Genomic DNA, 17844 nt, shown 5'->3' on the forward strand with positions numbered 1-17844 from the left:
ATATACAATTTGCCAATTACCCTTCTTGTCGCTTCGAGATGATTAAAAAAAAGTATTACTAAAATTGCATTGATATGCTGTTTCAATTTTCTGGCTACTCACGCAAACAGGTCTGTCAGAGCATCAAAGAATTTGCCTTGTTCTTTGATTTTCAGTCTTATAACTGCAAGCAAGTATTAAGTTCAATTTCTGTATCAAAAATCATTAACCCATTAATTATCAACTTACTAGTAGCATCGAAGTAATCAGGATCGATAAAAGAATTTGTATTCCTGGCAGCTTGTTCGAACGCTCGTCCAAAAAGACTGGAAAAAGATATAAGCTTGTTATAAACGATTTTTAAAATAATAATCCAAGTTTTTCAAAAATTACTACCTCCTAGGCTGATCCTCGGAAATTGGAGGGATCCCCACAAGAAGACACGAATCTTCGTCAGAATTTATTGAAGCACAGGCGATCAGAGGCCAGCCTCGTGCACGTCTGCTCTTCGTAGATTCGACATATGCTCTCAATGTAAATTGTGCAAATAAAATGAGTGAGTGCGGATGCGTAAATAAGTGCCCATTTGGATCACTTTCTGAGAGGACCACATAGAGAAAAGATCCTGTATTTTTTATCTTTTTCATCTCCAGAACCGTGTGACCTGTTCGAAAAATATTCTCAAGCATATGCTTGGCTGTATCTATACCGTGCTCTAAGGAATCCTTCTTTAGCCTGGATAAACAGTCTAAAGCGTCAAGAAAGCAGCGTTGAGGTAATCGTTCTTTTGTCTAAAAGAAAATATCATTTGTTAATTAAGAATACTCGTATTGTATCAATTTTAGAGCCATTTGGTATGTATACTAACCGAAGATTCTAATAATGCCAACATAGCATAAACTACATCTGAAGCACAGTACTTAAATCTGTATCCATATTGTAACATGAAACTGCCGCCTACAATACTGTCTAAATTGTATTTGCTAGCTAATTTCTCAAGCATTTGTTTGAATTCCTGTCTTAGATTTAGATCCATTGTGCAAAATTTTTGCCGTGATTGGGCCAGCGGCAAACCCATTTCAGCTAGAAGTTCTTTTATACGTTTTTCACCTTTTGCAGACCATAATCGCAAAGAAACAGCAGTGACTATGGAATGTTTTAGACTGGCTTCGACGGTCCAGTGACGGTAAAGGGGTAATTGTAGACTGTAATACTGATAAGGAAATAACTGTACCGAAACAGCGACTACTCTCTTAGAACGATGTATAAAGTTATGGCAAAGGATACTCTTTCTCATAAATAACTTTCACAGTAGATTGTTGAGATTGATTTTCATCAGTTACATGTCTATGACTCAACCGAGAAACGTGAGCCTGTAGACTACCAGCTTCTAAAACGCTTGCACTTGTTTCTACTTTACCCAATATGGCTTGTTCAGTTGCTCCTACTATACCACACCAGACCATGTCCAGTGAGTCCTTTGACATTTTCCAAGCCAATTCGAATATTAACACTGCACTCTGTCAAATAGCATTATTGAGGAGGAATTTAATACAATGCAATGTTCTTAAAAGCTTTAGCAGAATGTGACATGAAATAACTCGTACCGATTTACCATAATAACTATACTGTGTGTATTGAAAAAGAATATCGCTTCTATTTTTAGACCACTCTACTCGTTGTCTCCTTCTGATTATATCTTCCTCATTTAATCTTCGCCTTTTGACTCTTCTATCTTCACCTTCACCTTCTGCTTCTGAATCATCTCCATCATCAGGTTCCTCTTCGTCCGACTACAAATGTAGATATATTAAGCAATAGAAATAATAACAGGAATACATGATACATTAAAAATTCTTACTGAATCATCTCTAAATACATCATTATACTCTGGAATATCTTCTTCAGCATCTGGTTTACCTAAAATTCTTACTTGATCCTCAGAATATATATTACATAAATCGTAGGGTCTGTGACTATCAGCAATAAAAAATATAATATCCTCAGAAGGCTGCAGAAGTTCTACTATGTCCAATGTACCACCACAATTTATCATAATCACATAGCTCACCTAATAAAATATCATTATTACTTTTACAAATACAATAGCAAAATTCAACAATATAATGAAAACTAGCATCACCTCTTCACAGTTTTCTGTATATGCTTGCACTAAATCCTGAACACCCTGAACTGGTACGAGAGTGTAAATCATGTTATCATTTTTGAAAAGGTACTGCAGAATTTTACAGGCACAAATAGCATCCACATCAAAATTGACCAGCAGCAATGTTCTCTGAAAGGAAAAATGATCAAACCATATAATTAATATTATTGATTATTACAAACAAATTTGTATACGAAAAAAACTGATATTTTTTGTAACGATTGTATTCGCACTGTTAAGTAATTACTGCATAATTGGGTCACGCATTTCAAAACAATTGCGTGCATTATCATACCATCCCCTACTTAACCTAATTATATTTAATGTAAAGAACTTAGCACAGGTGCTCTTAATGCATTAATAAATTATTAAACTTACATGTCCAAGTATTACGTTGTAAAAGTCATTGGGCAAGTTCTGGATGAACATTGTGCACGGATTTACGACATGAAAGCAATTTCTTTAATCGTTACACCGTATTTTCTTGTGCCGCGAAAAACTAACAAACTGAAAGCAGCGCGCTCTGGGATAAAGCAATGATACAAGAAAATCATCCAAGAAGAAGTATTAGTAAAGAAAGTCCTACTCGCCTCTGGAAAGTCAGCCATATTCAACTTTGCTGGTAAGTATGGTAATTAATGGTAATGATAAACGCAGAGATAAATGCAGTGAGTAGTGTAACCGAGTATTACCGTCCACTTATTGGTCGATAACTTTCGCCTAATCGTCAATCAAGAAACTCGGTAGTCTCGCGGCAAGTAATTATGTAACTTAAAAATCTTGAATGCTCTGTCATATGCTATTAGAAAATGAATTTCATAAAAATAGACTATTTTTTAAATTGTGATTAAGAAATTAGTTTAGCGCATGAAAGTGAGACCTCCAAGAGGAGGGTTATCGATTTTTGCTCTCGATTCTGGCGAAAACATAATCACTATGTATGTTTACATTACTACATCCAAAGCTGCAGGACAGAAAGTAAAAAGTTAAAAAGTTTATTACAGCATATGTTCAATTATGAAGGGGCTGTGTACCTCCCTTCTGAAATGGGCGGAAAGAAAGCAGGGATGCACCCCTTCTACTCCTTTTAATTTTATTTTTATTCTATTCCTTCATTTAAAGCACAAAATGTATAGAGAATTTTTAATATCAATTAATACGTGTCTCATTTTCAAACTGTATGGAAAAATTTCGTACTAGCCGATATGCTAAATGATTTTCTACATATATTTAAATTTTCTTTCTTGTGTACTTCCTTCGGGAAATAGATTCTTTAGAATATTGTGTCCTTTCTCAACCTGAGACATCTTGTGCTTGTGGTTGTTCTTGTGTCTTCTCGGAACTACGACGAACCAATATATCCGTGTAGAATAGATTGAAATCCAACCTGGTGAAAGAAAATTGTTTTAACAGTATTGAAGAAAAGACACATGAAATCCATTCTTTTAACGTATTTTTTGTAAAACCTTTAAACTCGGACTCACCTTGATAGAACATTTAGCAGTTTCTCATTGGCATTATCGCAGCCCAAATGGCAAATTCTATCAAGTAACTTTATTAACGTTTCAGTGAAGCGGCTATCCAAGGAAGTGATTGTCTCTTCAAAACTTACTTCTTCTGATGCTTTTTGATGGTCCTATTTAACAAATGGCAAAAAAATTACGCTTTTAATCAAATTATAAAACAGATGGAAAGGGAGAGAAGAAAAGAGAGTGGCATGATGACATGAAACATCTAAGAAGAACAATATCGGATTCTCCAATTATGAAGAGAACTTTGCTAAAAACATTCTCATTCTAAGAGCCATTTGAACCGCGTCGTCGCGGTAATTTCAACGCTAAATGAAGAAATTCCATCCATGCATTCTATCTGAATTATTTGAAGGCACAATAAAATTAAATGTTTTTATGGATAAAATAAAAAATATAAAATAAATATTCACTACGATGCAAAATGTCAATGCAAGCCTAATACACACGGGACTCACATTAATATTTCTATGATATGTATTTATTACTAAAAATGGATGCATCTAATAATGAAAGAGAATTATTATAATTATAATAGCAAGATTACTTTCTTAAACAGAAATTCAACAGATTTTCTCAAAATGCAATGAGACTTGGCGAAAGCAGGTCTGATATACATCGAAGGATTCCGAAGAGTATCACGATATTATGACTAATTGTAAGTTGAAACTTAAACAATTTTTCGATTCTGCAAAACGGTATATTGTGTAACACAAATAATTAGTTGGAAATTCCTTCGATGTTTTATACTATGAAAATTCAAGAATGAACATGGAGAAACTTAGATTTTTCGTTAATTTTTGTCTTTTCTTCGTAACGAGTACCTCAGGCTCATAGACATCATCCTGCCCGTAGTTGATCATGGACGTCAATTCGGCGTCAATGTAGTAGCGGCTCATACGCTTAACAATTATCAAACTGGTTAATTAAAAGGGAATTGGTCCTTTCTTACGGGGCAATCTTCAGCGACTATGGATTTAGCATTAGATGTTTTTCGTTTTTCGAGGGATGCCTATCTACCCGTTAGTGACATACACAACAGTTAGAATAGTTAAAAATTATTCATAATAAACAGAGTACCATAAAGTATAAATGTTCAGCTGTTAACGAACTTCTCTACTGTCTGTAGAACCATGGAAGTCTCTATAATTTCTATACAGTTTTGAAAAGAGAGAATCTCAATTTAAGAATCATGACACATCTAATTAACTCGGCTGGAAGACTTTCCCTAATCTTTTATCAATTTGACACGAAAAAATCAATAGAATCCATGAAATTTTACCTGCATAAAATCGCAAAACTCCACACAGACACTGCACAAATCCGTGATGCATCCGAGAAGGTCAGGTTCCGTAAGCATGCACTCCTTCAGGCAACTATCTTGCAAATCCTGATGAACACTCAAAACATCATCTACGTTGCTCACCTGGATTAAAAAAAAATTAATAATGAAGAATAATAATTATTTGCAGTCAATCTTGCAAAATAACCTTGCTCATCTTATTGATGAATGTCAGCCAATTTGGCTCGATTACTTCAACCATCATGTAATATTCTAAGTGTTGAACGCAATCTAACATTCTCTGCCTCAGCGAAAACGCCTGCCTATAGGCCATGGCAGCTTCGTGTGTGAAGGTTTTGGCGATTTTATTACTAATCCAAACCCTGCGATAAAATCAGATATTTAGTTTAATGATAACAATAAGAATAGTCTACGTAATTCTTGGCGTAATATTTACCGGCATAAAAGTCTTTCTATGTGTTTACAATAAAAAAGATGACGAAAGAGCATTTGATAACAAGCAATGGCTTTCCGGTTTATTATTAAGGAAACGGGCCATTTCACGTCATAATTAAACACAAACGCTTCTAATCCAGTCAGAGTTTTATCAGCTTGAAGACAATATTCTGCAGAATCGTAAAGAATGAAATTTAAAATGCTAATTGGAACTGTAAATTAACGTATTTGATACGAACCACCCTCCTCGCGTGTTTGTATCGACAGAATACGAAACATTTGGAATTGTAAATCGTATGGTAACAACTCGGGCTTCAGATCATCTTTGTAAGGATCAGAATCAGCTGTCGATAGTCTCATGGCAACTTCCAACAATGATGCTAGCCGATGGATTACGATGTCATACATACTCTTAGTGAGTTCTGCCTCGCATAAATTCATGAATTGTACCTAAATGACATAAACATGTTACACAGATGATCAGAATGTTGGTGCAATTTTATATGAAATACTCACTACGAAATCTCCTTGCGCAAGCAAGAAATAATTTTTAACACTGCGCAGTCTACCCATTAAATCATTCTCGTGTATCAAAACTTCGAGGAGAGTTCTCGCTGCCTCGGAGTACGCTCGATCAATGGCCGCAATATATTTTTGTCCGCGATGTTGATACACTAAGGGTTCTTGCTTTCCCCATTGAACAGTTTTGCCTAATCGCAAAATAAGACAAAAGAATTTACATTGAAATAACCGAAATTATAAAATAGCCGATACTGTTATATTTACCGCATTGACGAATTACGTTGAAATATTTGCCAGTTCGTAAAATTGTTTGTGCATGCTCACTAAGAAATACAGGAATTCTTTCATGCCTCATTGTATACCTCTTTTCCCAGTAATCAGCAGAATAATCCATGGGCAGTTCCTCTCGTTGAATCAACTCATTATCCTCGACCAAAAACTGCGTTAAATAAGTATAATTTTAAAAAATACATCAACAATAAGAAATAATTACTAAGGAAATTTTTAGTGAAAATAATTTAATGAATATCTTACCTCCTGATAAGGATCACATATAACACCTTTGTAAACCCATTTTTCTAAAGTTTGCATATAAGGAATACTTGCAGCGCGAATAAGAAACAGGCAAAGTTCTTTAGACTTTGCTTCGCCACTCATGTTATTCACTTGTTCATGAAGAAGGCTCAAAACTTTACCACCTCTAGCGTTTGCCTATACATGAAAATAAAACAAACATTTTCATTGGTGTCATTATGACTTTACACTGCATGTTGATATTTCAGATAGTCCATACAAACCTTACAAATTGTTGCAGTGATTTGTGCAAGTATTGACATTGTAGCTAATGTAGGTTGAATATAAAACCAAAGCTTTTGCAAGTTTAATTTACCACGTATATGTTCCATTTCTAACTGAACGACAAACAGCTGAAAAAATAACATATTATGTACTCGACATTGTCCTTTACGGAGTAGAGTTTAAGTTTGTGATAATGTTATTTGTATTTACAAACCAGGTAATCTTTTAATAAACAACTGAGGGCTCCACGCAAAGCGTGAATGACTTGACCATCATCGGTCAACACCTTTTCTTCAACAAAACGGACGGTCATTGAATAATGTGAGGCTAAAGGCAAAATTTGTTGGGCAAGTTGTTTGTATGATGTACCTAAATAAAAAATATATTTAGAGTACTCTTCAATCACATTTTTATTAGAATTTTAGGTATCAAAGTAAATGCTCGTACCCACATCTGGAGCAATTTGAAATGTCTTGATATCATAAGGACCTGTTAGTGGCTCAGAAATAATATAGGATCCATCCATTCCTTTCAAACAGTATAAAATGTCCCAAAGCAATATGGTTTCCTGAGACATTATAGGTACCACTTCTAAAATTGGTAGGTTATTTAGTTTATTCAGTTGACTATATCATGCGTTTCAGTATCCAAGAAACACTTACTTTGTAGTAATGCTATGTTAGTATCAGACTGAAAATCCCAGGATATCCGTGGCCTTTCAGCGATCCAATTGTGCTTGTTGGGTGCAACGTCATTCAGTTTGCTGAGAGCTCCAGTGTGCTTGATAAGCTTACGTTCCCCTTCAACAGCTGCTTTAATCACATTCTTCCGTATCTGGAAAATTATGGATTAATCAATTTGAAGATTGAGAAAAGTAGATTAATAAAAATATTTTGTTGCATATTACTTGTGGCAAATCTTCCTTTGTTATTGTTGAACTTTTTGACGTATTTGAATAGCCAGCAAGCAAAACATTTCGAGCTAAATAATCCTTTAGCACTTTATCTTCAGATACGAGATCTAGAAGCTTAATAAAAGGACCAAGTAAATCCACCCTAAAATAAATAAATATGTAGCACATAACTAAGCAGAATATATAGTATTAATGAAATATCACACTTTTTAGATTTGAGGTCTTCATATTTCTGAAGGAAGAGATCCGGATTTGGTGAATTCTTTGCAAGACGTAAGATGCAACTTTGTGATGGAACATCATTAATACCTATAGAATTTACAGCAATGCCTTTCAATAATTTATCAGCAAGCTTTACTGGTGACGCATCAGATCTAGTAATTAAACAAGATATTATTATTCACAAATTATATTTATTAAATGCATCAAACAAGAAGTATTTTATCTACCCCAAAAGTCCAGTGAGCTCGTCGATCAAACGATGTAACTTAAATTCACTCATCATGAAATCTTATTAAAATTTTAATTTAATATTATTTAGCATTTAAATTGTATTAATAAGATATATTAAAGTGTTAATATTGTGTTTCAAATTACTAAGCAAATTAGGGTTATTGTAATAGATGGCATTAAATCAGAACTTAAAAATCTTTTTAACTATACATGAAGCATACAAATATTCTTTACTCTGTATTTATTTATATAATTATTCCAATTGCATTTTTTGAATCTCAAAACAAATTATTTTGTGCATCAATGCATATCAAAGCCTTTGTCGCCATTTTAAGATAATCATAGGTTCACTTTGACTCTGTTAAGGCTTATTTACAAATTGCATTCAATTATTGTCATATTATAACAAACGTAATTATAAATTGCGTTGTGATAACTGCAACAGAACGAAGTAGTTGTAAATAAATACCGACAAGCAAAATCTATATTTCCTCATTAAATCATTCTTATGATGTACTTTTGAATAATGTAATACTGATAATATATTTTTGTATTAACAGTGACAAAAGAACAAATTGGAATAATTGATGTTGTATATGTATATATAGTTTACGTAATAATTAATTTAAATGAATAACGAATAATATTTAAATGTAAAAGAGACGTTTGTGGTAGATGACGCCACACTCGTCGATTGTTACCAAAGTAAAAGAAATCTATTGCGATTCGGAGGACAATAATTCCTTTTTCCACAGAAAATTATATCGTACGTGTAAAAGTATTTCAACTATTCTAGTTACCCGTAAGTCATTCAATAAACTGTAATACATAATTAACAATCTTATGTGCAGTTATACCTAAGAGAACGCCCTGCAGAAATTTGATTATTGCTCTCATTGTTCTATAAATAATGGCGCCAGCTCATGTCAATTTTTATTTATTATTTTATTTATATATAATTACTAAAAAATGTTAAAATTATATTAACTGTATGTACGTCAATCACAATTCCTTTAAACTCTTTAAATTTTATGTTATTGCACAACTTATGATATCAATCAAATATACAAAATATTTTGTAAAATTTTAAGTTAATATTATAATTTTGTTTCAGAATTATGGATGGAAGCCAACAATTTAATCTACGATGGAATAATCACACGAATAATATTCTTCAGGTAAGAGCAATACTAATTAGACTAACTAGAAGTCAGATTAATGAATTAATAATTTTGTTAGCAATGAATTTACTATTCATTATGATATATATTTTTAAGATATTTATTGCATGGTGGAATCATTTTTTCTGCAGGTCTTTTTGGAGCATCTCTCGACAGAATCATTAGTTGACGTAACATTGTCATGTCAGGGACAATTCATAAAAGCTCATAGGATGATATTATCAGCCTGTAGCCCTTATTTTCAGGTAAATAAAAAATATAATAATTTCATTTGGATTGCAATGATCATACATGTTTAAATATGAATACTTTAGGAATTATTTAAACATCATACTACAAAGCATCCTGTAATCATCTTGAATGGGATAAAGTATCAAGATCTCCAAATGATGATAAGATTTATGTATCACGGAGAAATTCGCGTTCAGGAAGCACAACTGGAGGATCTTCTTGCAGCTGCAGAGACACTACAGGTTTTTTTTCTATTTTGTTTGGTACATAAAATATTTTCAATTTGAAAATTTTAAAAATAATTTCATTTTAAGGTAAAAGGTCTCAGTAATGTACGAAATAAATATGAAAAGGGAGAGATTCAATCAAATCCCATTGATAAAACTTTAACAAGTTGCAACCCCATGGAAAAAGAAACCACTGGTAATATCCTAACAAACAGTACTATGGGGGTTGCAGAAGAAGCTTTTGCAAAAGTTTGTAAAAGGAAGAATATGGCTCAAGATTCAACTAGAATTCGGAATAAACGAAAAATGTCTCATACCGTTGTACGTGACAATCGTAATCACGAAATATTTCCCAATTTTCCTTTAATTATCAATGTGGTTGTTTCTGCTTTACAATTAGAACGAATTGGCTAAGGAAACAGTCTTTGCAAGTAATGGCACAGTGTGTCTGGAGCCTGAGAGTAATTCCGGAATATGTGGTATAAAACCTGAATGGTCTCCATTGGTATTGTATTGCACAACCATACTTCATAAATCCTTGTCGTTTTCATCCTTATTTTCCTTAGTTGTCGATAATATTATTGCTTATTTTAGATTAAGATCGAACCTCCTAGCACTCAGACAAGCGATAAAAATCAAGAGAAGCAAAATCAGATTTCAGGCGAGGTAATTTGCAACTTTTAATCAGAAATAACATCAATATTAAGACACAACTCAATTCTAGTTAAAACCAATGCGATTAAGAGGAAAATCAAAGAGTGGACAGAAGGCGATTATAGTACCAGAAAAAATGCAAATGCCACGTAAAATACCACGACCCCCAAATGCTTTCATGTTGTTTGCCAATGAGTGGAGGCGAAAATTAGCTTTTGAATATCCAAGTAATAAAACTACTGTGTCAAATATTTCCGTTAAACAACTCTTCATATCCCTTCTAATAATTCGTTGATTCTTGAACAGATGAGAGCAACACGGAAATTTCTGTTCGCCTGGGAATAATGTGGAAGGGACTGAATATCCAAGCAAAGGAATCATACTATGCACTAGCTAAAAAAGTTGATGAAGAGCATAAGCGAAAATATCCTGGATATTATTACAGTCCAAAGGAAGCTAGATTGAGGAAAAATCTTAAACAGGATTTAATGCTAGCCAGATGTTTGCCAACAACTGTAAGGCTAATTAAAAGAAATCTTACAAAGTATAAGAGAATAATTTATATAAATTATGACAATAATACTTAATCTATGCTTACATACTTTTCAGGATGCAGATGCTCTACGTCTTGTAAAGGTTTTGATGAACGTAGATGAGAGACAAACGGGCATAGTTCGTGTTTCTCCTGGTGAAGAAGAAATGAAAGAAGATATTGACGATCCTTCAGCAACCGTAACAAATATTTCAATGAAAAATGAAGACATAGAAACCAAGTCCGTGACATCAATTATTACTTAGATCTTTGAAGAACCAGCAAAACTACTGAGGGGAGAGTGATATTTCCGTTATATTTTTGACAAAAAGACAAGACAATGAAAGACTGAACTATGAAATGAAGAAATCAGTCTTTTACAGAGCAAATTAAACAATATTTTGTTGCAAAAATCGCAGATGAAAGCAAACAAATTTTCTGTAGATCGTGAATAATGAAATTCAGCATTATGAAAAGGCTGAAAAGTATAATGATGACTAGAGAAAAAAAATACAGAATAAAAATATAATCAATACATTGTTAATCATTAAGTTGTAAGCTGTTGCTTTATATTTGTAAGATAGTATTAATTTCTTTGTTTCCTCTTTTGTATTTATGCTTCGCCAATTTTATCTACCAATTGCTATGGTAATAAAAAATTATTATAAATCTTTGTGAAATGCCTAATAATTCATTACGCCAGTGTTCTGTGCTGAATCCGGAAGTGCAGAACATCTGCAAATATTATCATATAGCTGACATGCGACACCTAATTTCATCTATAATTTTCAACTACTCAATTTATATGAAATATTGAATACAGACATGAGCATTTACGCACACAAAATCTTTTTTTCGCGTTAGCAGTTGCGTAAACAGATCCTCATACTTTTTGCGATAACACTAAATAAAACATATAAACATGGGAATTGTTGTAAGAAATGGGAAAAACTTCTGGAGACCAATGTGAAAACTAATTAATCGGACCAGTGGCTGAGGGATATAATAACACAACAATTTCATGTATTTTTATGTATATGTATTATTACAACAAATATTCGAAACGTACAGTAATATACAGACAATGAGATTAAAAAGAGCGGAAAAAGTTCTGCTGTGAATCATATCAACATATATACATATTTTTAGTTCATCAATGATGCAAAATTTAATTAAATAAATTATCGTTTCACGTGTTTATTTCTTAGTAAACAGAATCGCATAATAATTCGTACTTCAGTAACATAATCGTTTCATTTTGCATAATTATTTTTTACATGAGAATCAAACAATTATTAGAAATGACGAGTGAATAATTATTACTTGCTGTGCATTCTTTCGGCTCTTTCTCTTTCTATCCAAGAAAACAATGACATCTCCAATTATCCCTTTATGTTTTTACTCTTATACCATTGACGTTTTACAATCTGATCACTTATGAATAGTCCACTCTTAATATACATAAATTGTAACATTGGATATGTCTGATATAAAGCCAATCAATTTTTGGCAGTTATTGCCTCTAGGAATACTGTTATTGTTTATATCACTGAGCACAATTACATGTGTGATGTTAACAGTTAATGCAAATGTAACGCAAACATATACCGAAACAAGATACGAAATATTTACGCTCAAAATGCTTTCAGTATACGACCAGAAAATATTATGAATGAAAATGAACGAATTTGTTAATCAGTGTTAATAGATGAACGCTAAAATGTAACAATACCGAAAGAACTTGTCGAAGCCTTTTTCCTTTAATTTCAGTTTCCTGCTTAATATTGTTCATCATTCACATAATCGTTTTCGCTGATCTTCACCTTGCAGATGTAAAGGAAAATTTAAAAAATCTTTTAAACTCAATTTTATGAGATTCTTGAGCCACGGTACTCAATTTTTGAGCTACATTGAGAATTTTTGAGATTACCGTCTAATACTGCAAATATATTCTAATTGTAAGTACATACTAAGTACATACTAAGAACATATTCAATATATTCTATACTACTATCGCCAAAATACTGTATTGAAAGATCTTGAACGTAGCCATCACATATAAACGATCTATTAAACTTCGTTTGTTATTGCGAATGTATTGTAAACGATGACTAGCACCATGAAGCTTTTCCTTTAAAACCATTCTTAATTAATGACAAAGTGTGTTAAGTAAAGAAATAATTTATATTAATAATTATCTTTAAAAACTCGCGGGTGATTGCTTAGTTTAAGAATAAAAACTCATCCAAGTCTCTTGATACTTCTTGTCACAGTCGATTTTCATGCTCTCCGTATTTTAACAATTAATTATCAAGTATCTTCGGTGAATAAGCAAACCACTAATCTAAAGGAGATTCCTAAGAAAGATTCGATGAGTGATTTCTAAACAGAAATGATATGAGCGAGAATCTATATCATCTCTTTTTCCATTGCTTTCTTTAAGTCAGACCAACAAGCTTCCTTCAATGATATGCCTAGATTAATTACAATTATATTATGCTTCATGATTTTAGATATGCCTTGGTTAACCACTAGAAGCCATAAAGCCAATTTTCGGCGCTATGTGGATCTCATATTTTTTAATAATATCGCTTCAGCATATGTATTAAAGCTGCGAATCAAAAACAGTTGAACTCGTTAAAAAATCAGACCGTCCTCTAAAGGATAATTAGAATTAAATTATCCTTCATGACTTCAATTATGCCTTGGTTTAATTAGAATTATATTATTATTTCATTATTTTCAAAAATCGCTTTGCCTAATCGAATAATACTTCAGCGACTACTGTTTTCTTTCTTCCGTAATTTCAATTCTATATACCCCTGTATTCCTCTTTTGCTACAAGTCTTATGTTAATGCATTATTAATTTCTACTTATTATTGAAAATTTTACACTCCTCTTTTTGGTCTGCCTTGGGGCGAAGAAATACTTTCAATAATAAATAATTTTACATCGCTATTATTTTTGGTTAAGAGATCTCCCAGGCTTTCAGTTGAGCGTTTCTTGAGAAATATAGAATTTCAATCGCGATCTACTTACTCTCCTTCATGGTTATTCGTGCAAAATTCAAGACAAAATGAAATTATTTAAATTTTAGTTTATGATAACTAATCAGCTTTGTTAGCGTTTGAAAGATTAATAACGCCTTCAATTTGCCTATAAATAAAAATCTGGCTTGGCCTATTTTTTTTTTGACAGACCGAAAACAATGAAGTCTCTAGCAAGCCACATGTGACTTCTGCATATATCTTTTTTTTTACAAACCACTGAAATATAATTCATTTTCCTATTTAGAATAAGTATATTATCATGATTTTATGGGAAACCACGTGTGGTTTGCTTAAGAATGCATTGTTTGCGAACATTAAAAAAAATACATTGAACTCGTGGACCGATTATAGATGATAATATCAGATTAGTATCGGTATTAATTATCTAAATATTATTATCCCTAATTGCTTAGCATTACGGGTATTAGTCAAGCACTGAAACATTTCTTCAGAGAAACCATCCATCAGATGCTTTTACAAATCATCTGCGAAATTCTATCTAATGTTGTCAGCATAGTGAGCATAAAAGAATTATTATAAAATTGTTTAAATAACATTTTGGACTCTTCTGTCGATGATAGCGTGTTCACATGAACCTCTCGTAAAAAGAATGGACGGGCAGCAATTAATAAAATTGAAATGTACTAATATCACGAAAATACAGAAAATTTCCGAACATAGGTCGAAACAATTAGCGAGATAATAATAACTTGACTCCCTCTTTAGTTAATAAATTATAAGATCTTCGATAGACTGTGATTCTCTTGAAGGATTCAATAAATGACTCATGACAGGATCATACTGTAACAGGAGGTCGATAATCCTTGTTGACAACATAGAATTTATGTTTTTTACCGAAAAGGCCCCAAATGACAGCGATGTTCTCGATAATCAGATTAATTGGTATAGTCGACACAGCGCCGCAAATGCAAAGGACGAATCGCAGGAACCCAACACGATAAAGTGAGAAGGATTTGACAACGCCAAATACGTACATGTAAATGTTGACGGCTCCAATGAAGGCACAAAGAAAATCCACAAGAGGCGGACATGGTATGGGACAGAGACCCGCGAGAATGACATTAGACGTTGAGAGTGGCAATGTAACCCATGAATAGCATGAGATGCCAAGTAGTAATTTCTTCTTAAGTGGAATAGCCTTACTGTGCACCACCAATAGAATTCCTTGAAGCCATCTCTTGCGTTGCTGCATGAAATCCCAGAGAGTAAATGGCGACTTCTCCCACATTTCACCGTCGACGAAATTAAACGTGTAGCCTTCCGAGAAAGCCTTCATTGCAAAGAAGCAATCCTCGGCAACTGATCCATCTGGGCCGTTATTAAAGGAGACTTGCCTCTCGGCTCCCATCTGCAAATCATTCGAGTATCTTTAGTTAGATTATTTCGAATTTTATATCAATGAGCGATATCGCTGATCCGCATGGTGATAACGATAATGATGAATGGACAACTCTATTTTCTCGCAATCTCTACTATTAGATGTACATTTAACTCTAGATTATCGAGAACTGAAATACCGATATACAAACAAAATCTTGAACCTAAGCACACAGAAATGTAATCTACTACAAACACAATTATGGACACTGTTACCTAGGAAAATACCAGCGTGTATACTTTCTAATCTTTGACACCTGAGATTTACTATTGAAAGATAAATATAGCCACCAGGTGCCAGGAGAATGGAATAGTATTGATAGTATTTGACAAATATATACCTGCGTGACGACGTATGATCCCTTCATACTAAACAACGGCTTGTGGAACAGTGTGAATTGCAATCTTAGCTTTCCCATGTCGTCGGCTACTCTGAAGGAATCGGCAAGTGTTGTCATCCAATTAATAATTTCTTCATTAGCGTATGTTATAAGTCCCTGTCCAAATTGATGTTTCCCATCTAATACAAAATTTAAAATGCCACGGATGGAATTCTCAGTGAGAATCGTTTCTTCGTCGAGGTGAACTATCCAGTCATGATCGGCCAATTCATTTACGGTACTCTCCAGACAGTACTGAAGAGCCCTGGCCTTAAAAAGTGCACCAGAGCTCGTTTTGTATGTAGGTGGTACCACCAACTCGCGTATTCTTCTGTGATTGACCAGTCCAATTGGTTTATCGCTTATTACTTCTATCTGGAAATTCTCTAAACCAGCTTCCACACATTTGTTCAAGTTTCTAGCAACGTTCGTGCGCACCAATTGCGGATAATCTCCGCGAGTGACGATCCTTATGCATATAAACGGAGCAAGCAATGGTGAGCCTTTAAGTATGACTTTGTCTGGGAATGCATTGTAAATTGTAAGACCCACAAAGTTAAAGAGCACTTGTGGGAATGACAAAAAGGCAAGTATACGTAGAAGATAGAGTGTGAAAGCACCTACAAAGCCATATCTTGCCCAGGGGTCAAAGGTTCTTGATTGTGCTGTACCCCAACAAATACCTCCAGAAACTAGCTCAAAGACTAGAATAACTGTTGCCAGAAGACAACAGTGCAGCACATGTTTTGTTGTATTAGTCAACATATTGCTGAAAAAGGAGAAATTATATTAATAATAGAATATTCCATCAGTACTAGTAATTTTTTGCTAATAAGCTACTTTGTAATAAGATTATTAGAATTTTGAGATTATGGTGTTTATAAGCAAATATGTAAGCAATAGTGGATAATTAAGAAATTACAATTGTATGCATTTAAGAATATGGATAACATGACCATGACTGCTATTGATATCTTCAATATAGTTATTTCTTGTGCATTACATATAATATGTAATTTTTATGAAAATGGACATTTATTTGCAAGATAAGATAAATATTCGTAACTACTTTTTAACTCATGACTGTCTTTCTACCTGAAGCAATAGTTATGTTTCATTATGTTATGTTTTTGGCACTAACCAGGAACTACAAAATTATCTTATACTAACTACAAAATTATGTTAATAAATATTACTTTATGCAACATTACTTTATATGAATATATAACTAAATATCATTATTCAAAGTGCATTATATTGTTACTTGAACCAATAATATTATGATGAAGACTATTTAACATTGCAATAAACGAAAATTATAGAAAAATAGTAAATTTCATTATGTAATAAAATAATTTTAATAAAATTCCAAACATTCTACCCAGACAGATAAAACTTCAGAATCTCTTTCCAGGAAAACTAATTTCCAAAAATGTCGAAGAAATCTCGTGGATAATCACATAGGATAAATCCTTTAAAAATTACATCGCTTAAAATGGTATTGAGATTTACCTTTATTCAACGTACTGATTTCGTAATGATATGGTTGGGTGGCTTCTTCGTCCCATATCACAATTTTCCTTAGAGGCTTAAGAACTTGGCATTTCCGTAAAACGTATCCTTCACACGATGTTTTTCTTGGCCCTTTTACGGGGAGCTGAAGAAGAACCACCTCAAAGATTCTTCTTTTTTTTCGCTCGACGAAGAAGCCACCGTCTTACGCGATACACCCTGCTGCACCTATGAAAAAAATTGTCGCTGCAGTGACGCGCATTGCACCTCCATTTTCTTTGCGCATCTCTTTTCGTTACTATACGTTGCTAACAGTCTTTTTACCGACTGATAGTTTGATCTTCTTTCTTTTCTCATTTATCAAATTCACATCGAAGTTATCGGATCGGATTATTCTTTCAATTTTAGTTTAATTATTTCGGAAGTGGTGTCAAAGTAATTGCTAAACTGGCAAAATGTGTTCTGTTCTCTTTGAAAGAGAATCCCTGAGAAAATCATATTAAAGATTCCTACTGCCATTTAACTCACATGATAAATAAGAGATCTGAGGTCTTGCCTATAATCTGATAGGTGGATAGA

General features: G+C 33.2%; 4 protein-coding genes across 7 annotated transcripts; 1 reads left to right on the forward strand and 3 right to left on the reverse strand.

Moving 5' to 3' along the window:
• Positions 1-32: 32 nt before the first annotated feature.
• Positions 33-3109, reverse strand: LOC107269704 (cell division control protein 45 homolog). Its single transcript, XM_025086968.1, has 10 exons — positions 2737-3109; positions 2525-2653; positions 2123-2275; positions 1841-2050; positions 1587-1772; positions 1267-1499; positions 848-1184; positions 376-770; positions 229-305; positions 33-163 (listed from the first exon to the last, which is right to left on the reverse strand). Exons 2-10 carry the CDS (start codon positions 2573-2575, stop codon positions 99-101), a joined length of 1707 nt encoding a protein of 568 aa, XP_024942736.1. The 5' UTR covers positions 2576-2653; positions 2737-3109; the 3' UTR covers positions 33-98.
• A 119-nt stretch (positions 3110-3228) lies between these two features.
• On the reverse strand, positions 3229-8555 carry LOC107269702 (gamma-tubulin complex component 2). 3 transcript variants are annotated; one of them, XM_015743849.2, is made up of 17 exons: positions 8096-8554; positions 7853-8020; positions 7641-7788; positions 7396-7567; positions 7181-7324; positions 6948-7102; positions 6733-6861; positions 6470-6646; positions 6200-6374; positions 5930-6123; positions 5653-5863; positions 5415-5583; positions 5166-5340; positions 4958-5101; positions 4500-4577; positions 3631-3782; positions 3229-3533 (listed from the first exon to the last, which is right to left on the reverse strand). In XM_015743849.2, exons 1-17 carry the CDS (start codon positions 8149-8151, stop codon positions 3440-3442), a joined length of 2541 nt encoding a protein of 846 aa, XP_015599335.1. In that variant the 5' UTR covers positions 8152-8554; the 3' UTR covers positions 3229-3439. The 3 variants fall into 3 exon arrangements, with proteins under 3 accessions (XP_015599335.1, XP_015599336.1, XP_024942735.1); XM_015743850.2 differs by lacking the exon at positions 4500-4577; XM_025086967.1 differs by lacking the exons at positions 3229-3533; positions 3631-3782 and having other exon boundaries at positions 4566-4691; positions 8096-8555.
• A 175-nt stretch (positions 8556-8730) lies between these two features.
• Positions 8731-11604, forward strand: LOC107269708 (kelch-like protein 4). Of its 2 annotated transcripts, none has more exons than XM_015743859.2 (10): positions 8731-8865; positions 9214-9277; positions 9412-9525; positions 9595-9753; positions 9826-10059; positions 10139-10243; positions 10333-10404; positions 10463-10619; positions 10699-10907; positions 11002-11604. In XM_015743859.2, exons 2-10 carry the CDS (start codon positions 9218-9220, stop codon positions 11188-11190), a joined length of 1299 nt encoding a protein of 432 aa, XP_015599345.1. In that variant the 5' UTR covers positions 8731-8865; positions 9214-9217; the 3' UTR covers positions 11191-11604. The 2 variants fall into 2 exon arrangements, with proteins under 2 accessions (XP_015599345.1, XP_015599344.1); XM_015743858.2 differs by having other exon boundaries at positions 8752-8901.
• A 695-nt stretch (positions 11605-12299) lies between these two features.
• LOC107269707 (beta-1,4-mannosyltransferase egh) lies at positions 12300-17526 on the reverse strand. Its single transcript, XM_015743857.2, has 3 exons — positions 17266-17526; positions 15715-16522; positions 12300-15344 (listed from the first exon to the last, which is right to left on the reverse strand). The coding sequence occupies exons 2-3, from the start codon at positions 16516-16518 to the stop codon at positions 14772-14774; spliced, it is 1377 nt and encodes a 458-aa protein (XP_015599343.1). The 5' UTR covers positions 16519-16522; positions 17266-17526; the 3' UTR covers positions 12300-14771.
• Between the last annotated feature and the right edge of the window lie 318 nt (positions 17527-17844).

Source organism: Cephus cinctus, unplaced genomic scaffold (assembly GCF_000341935.2).
Source record: "Cephus cinctus unplaced genomic scaffold, Ccin1 Ccin1_scaffold0689, whole genome shotgun sequence".
Classification (NCBI taxonomy): Eukaryota; Metazoa; Arthropoda; class Insecta; order Hymenoptera; family Cephidae; genus Cephus; species Cephus cinctus.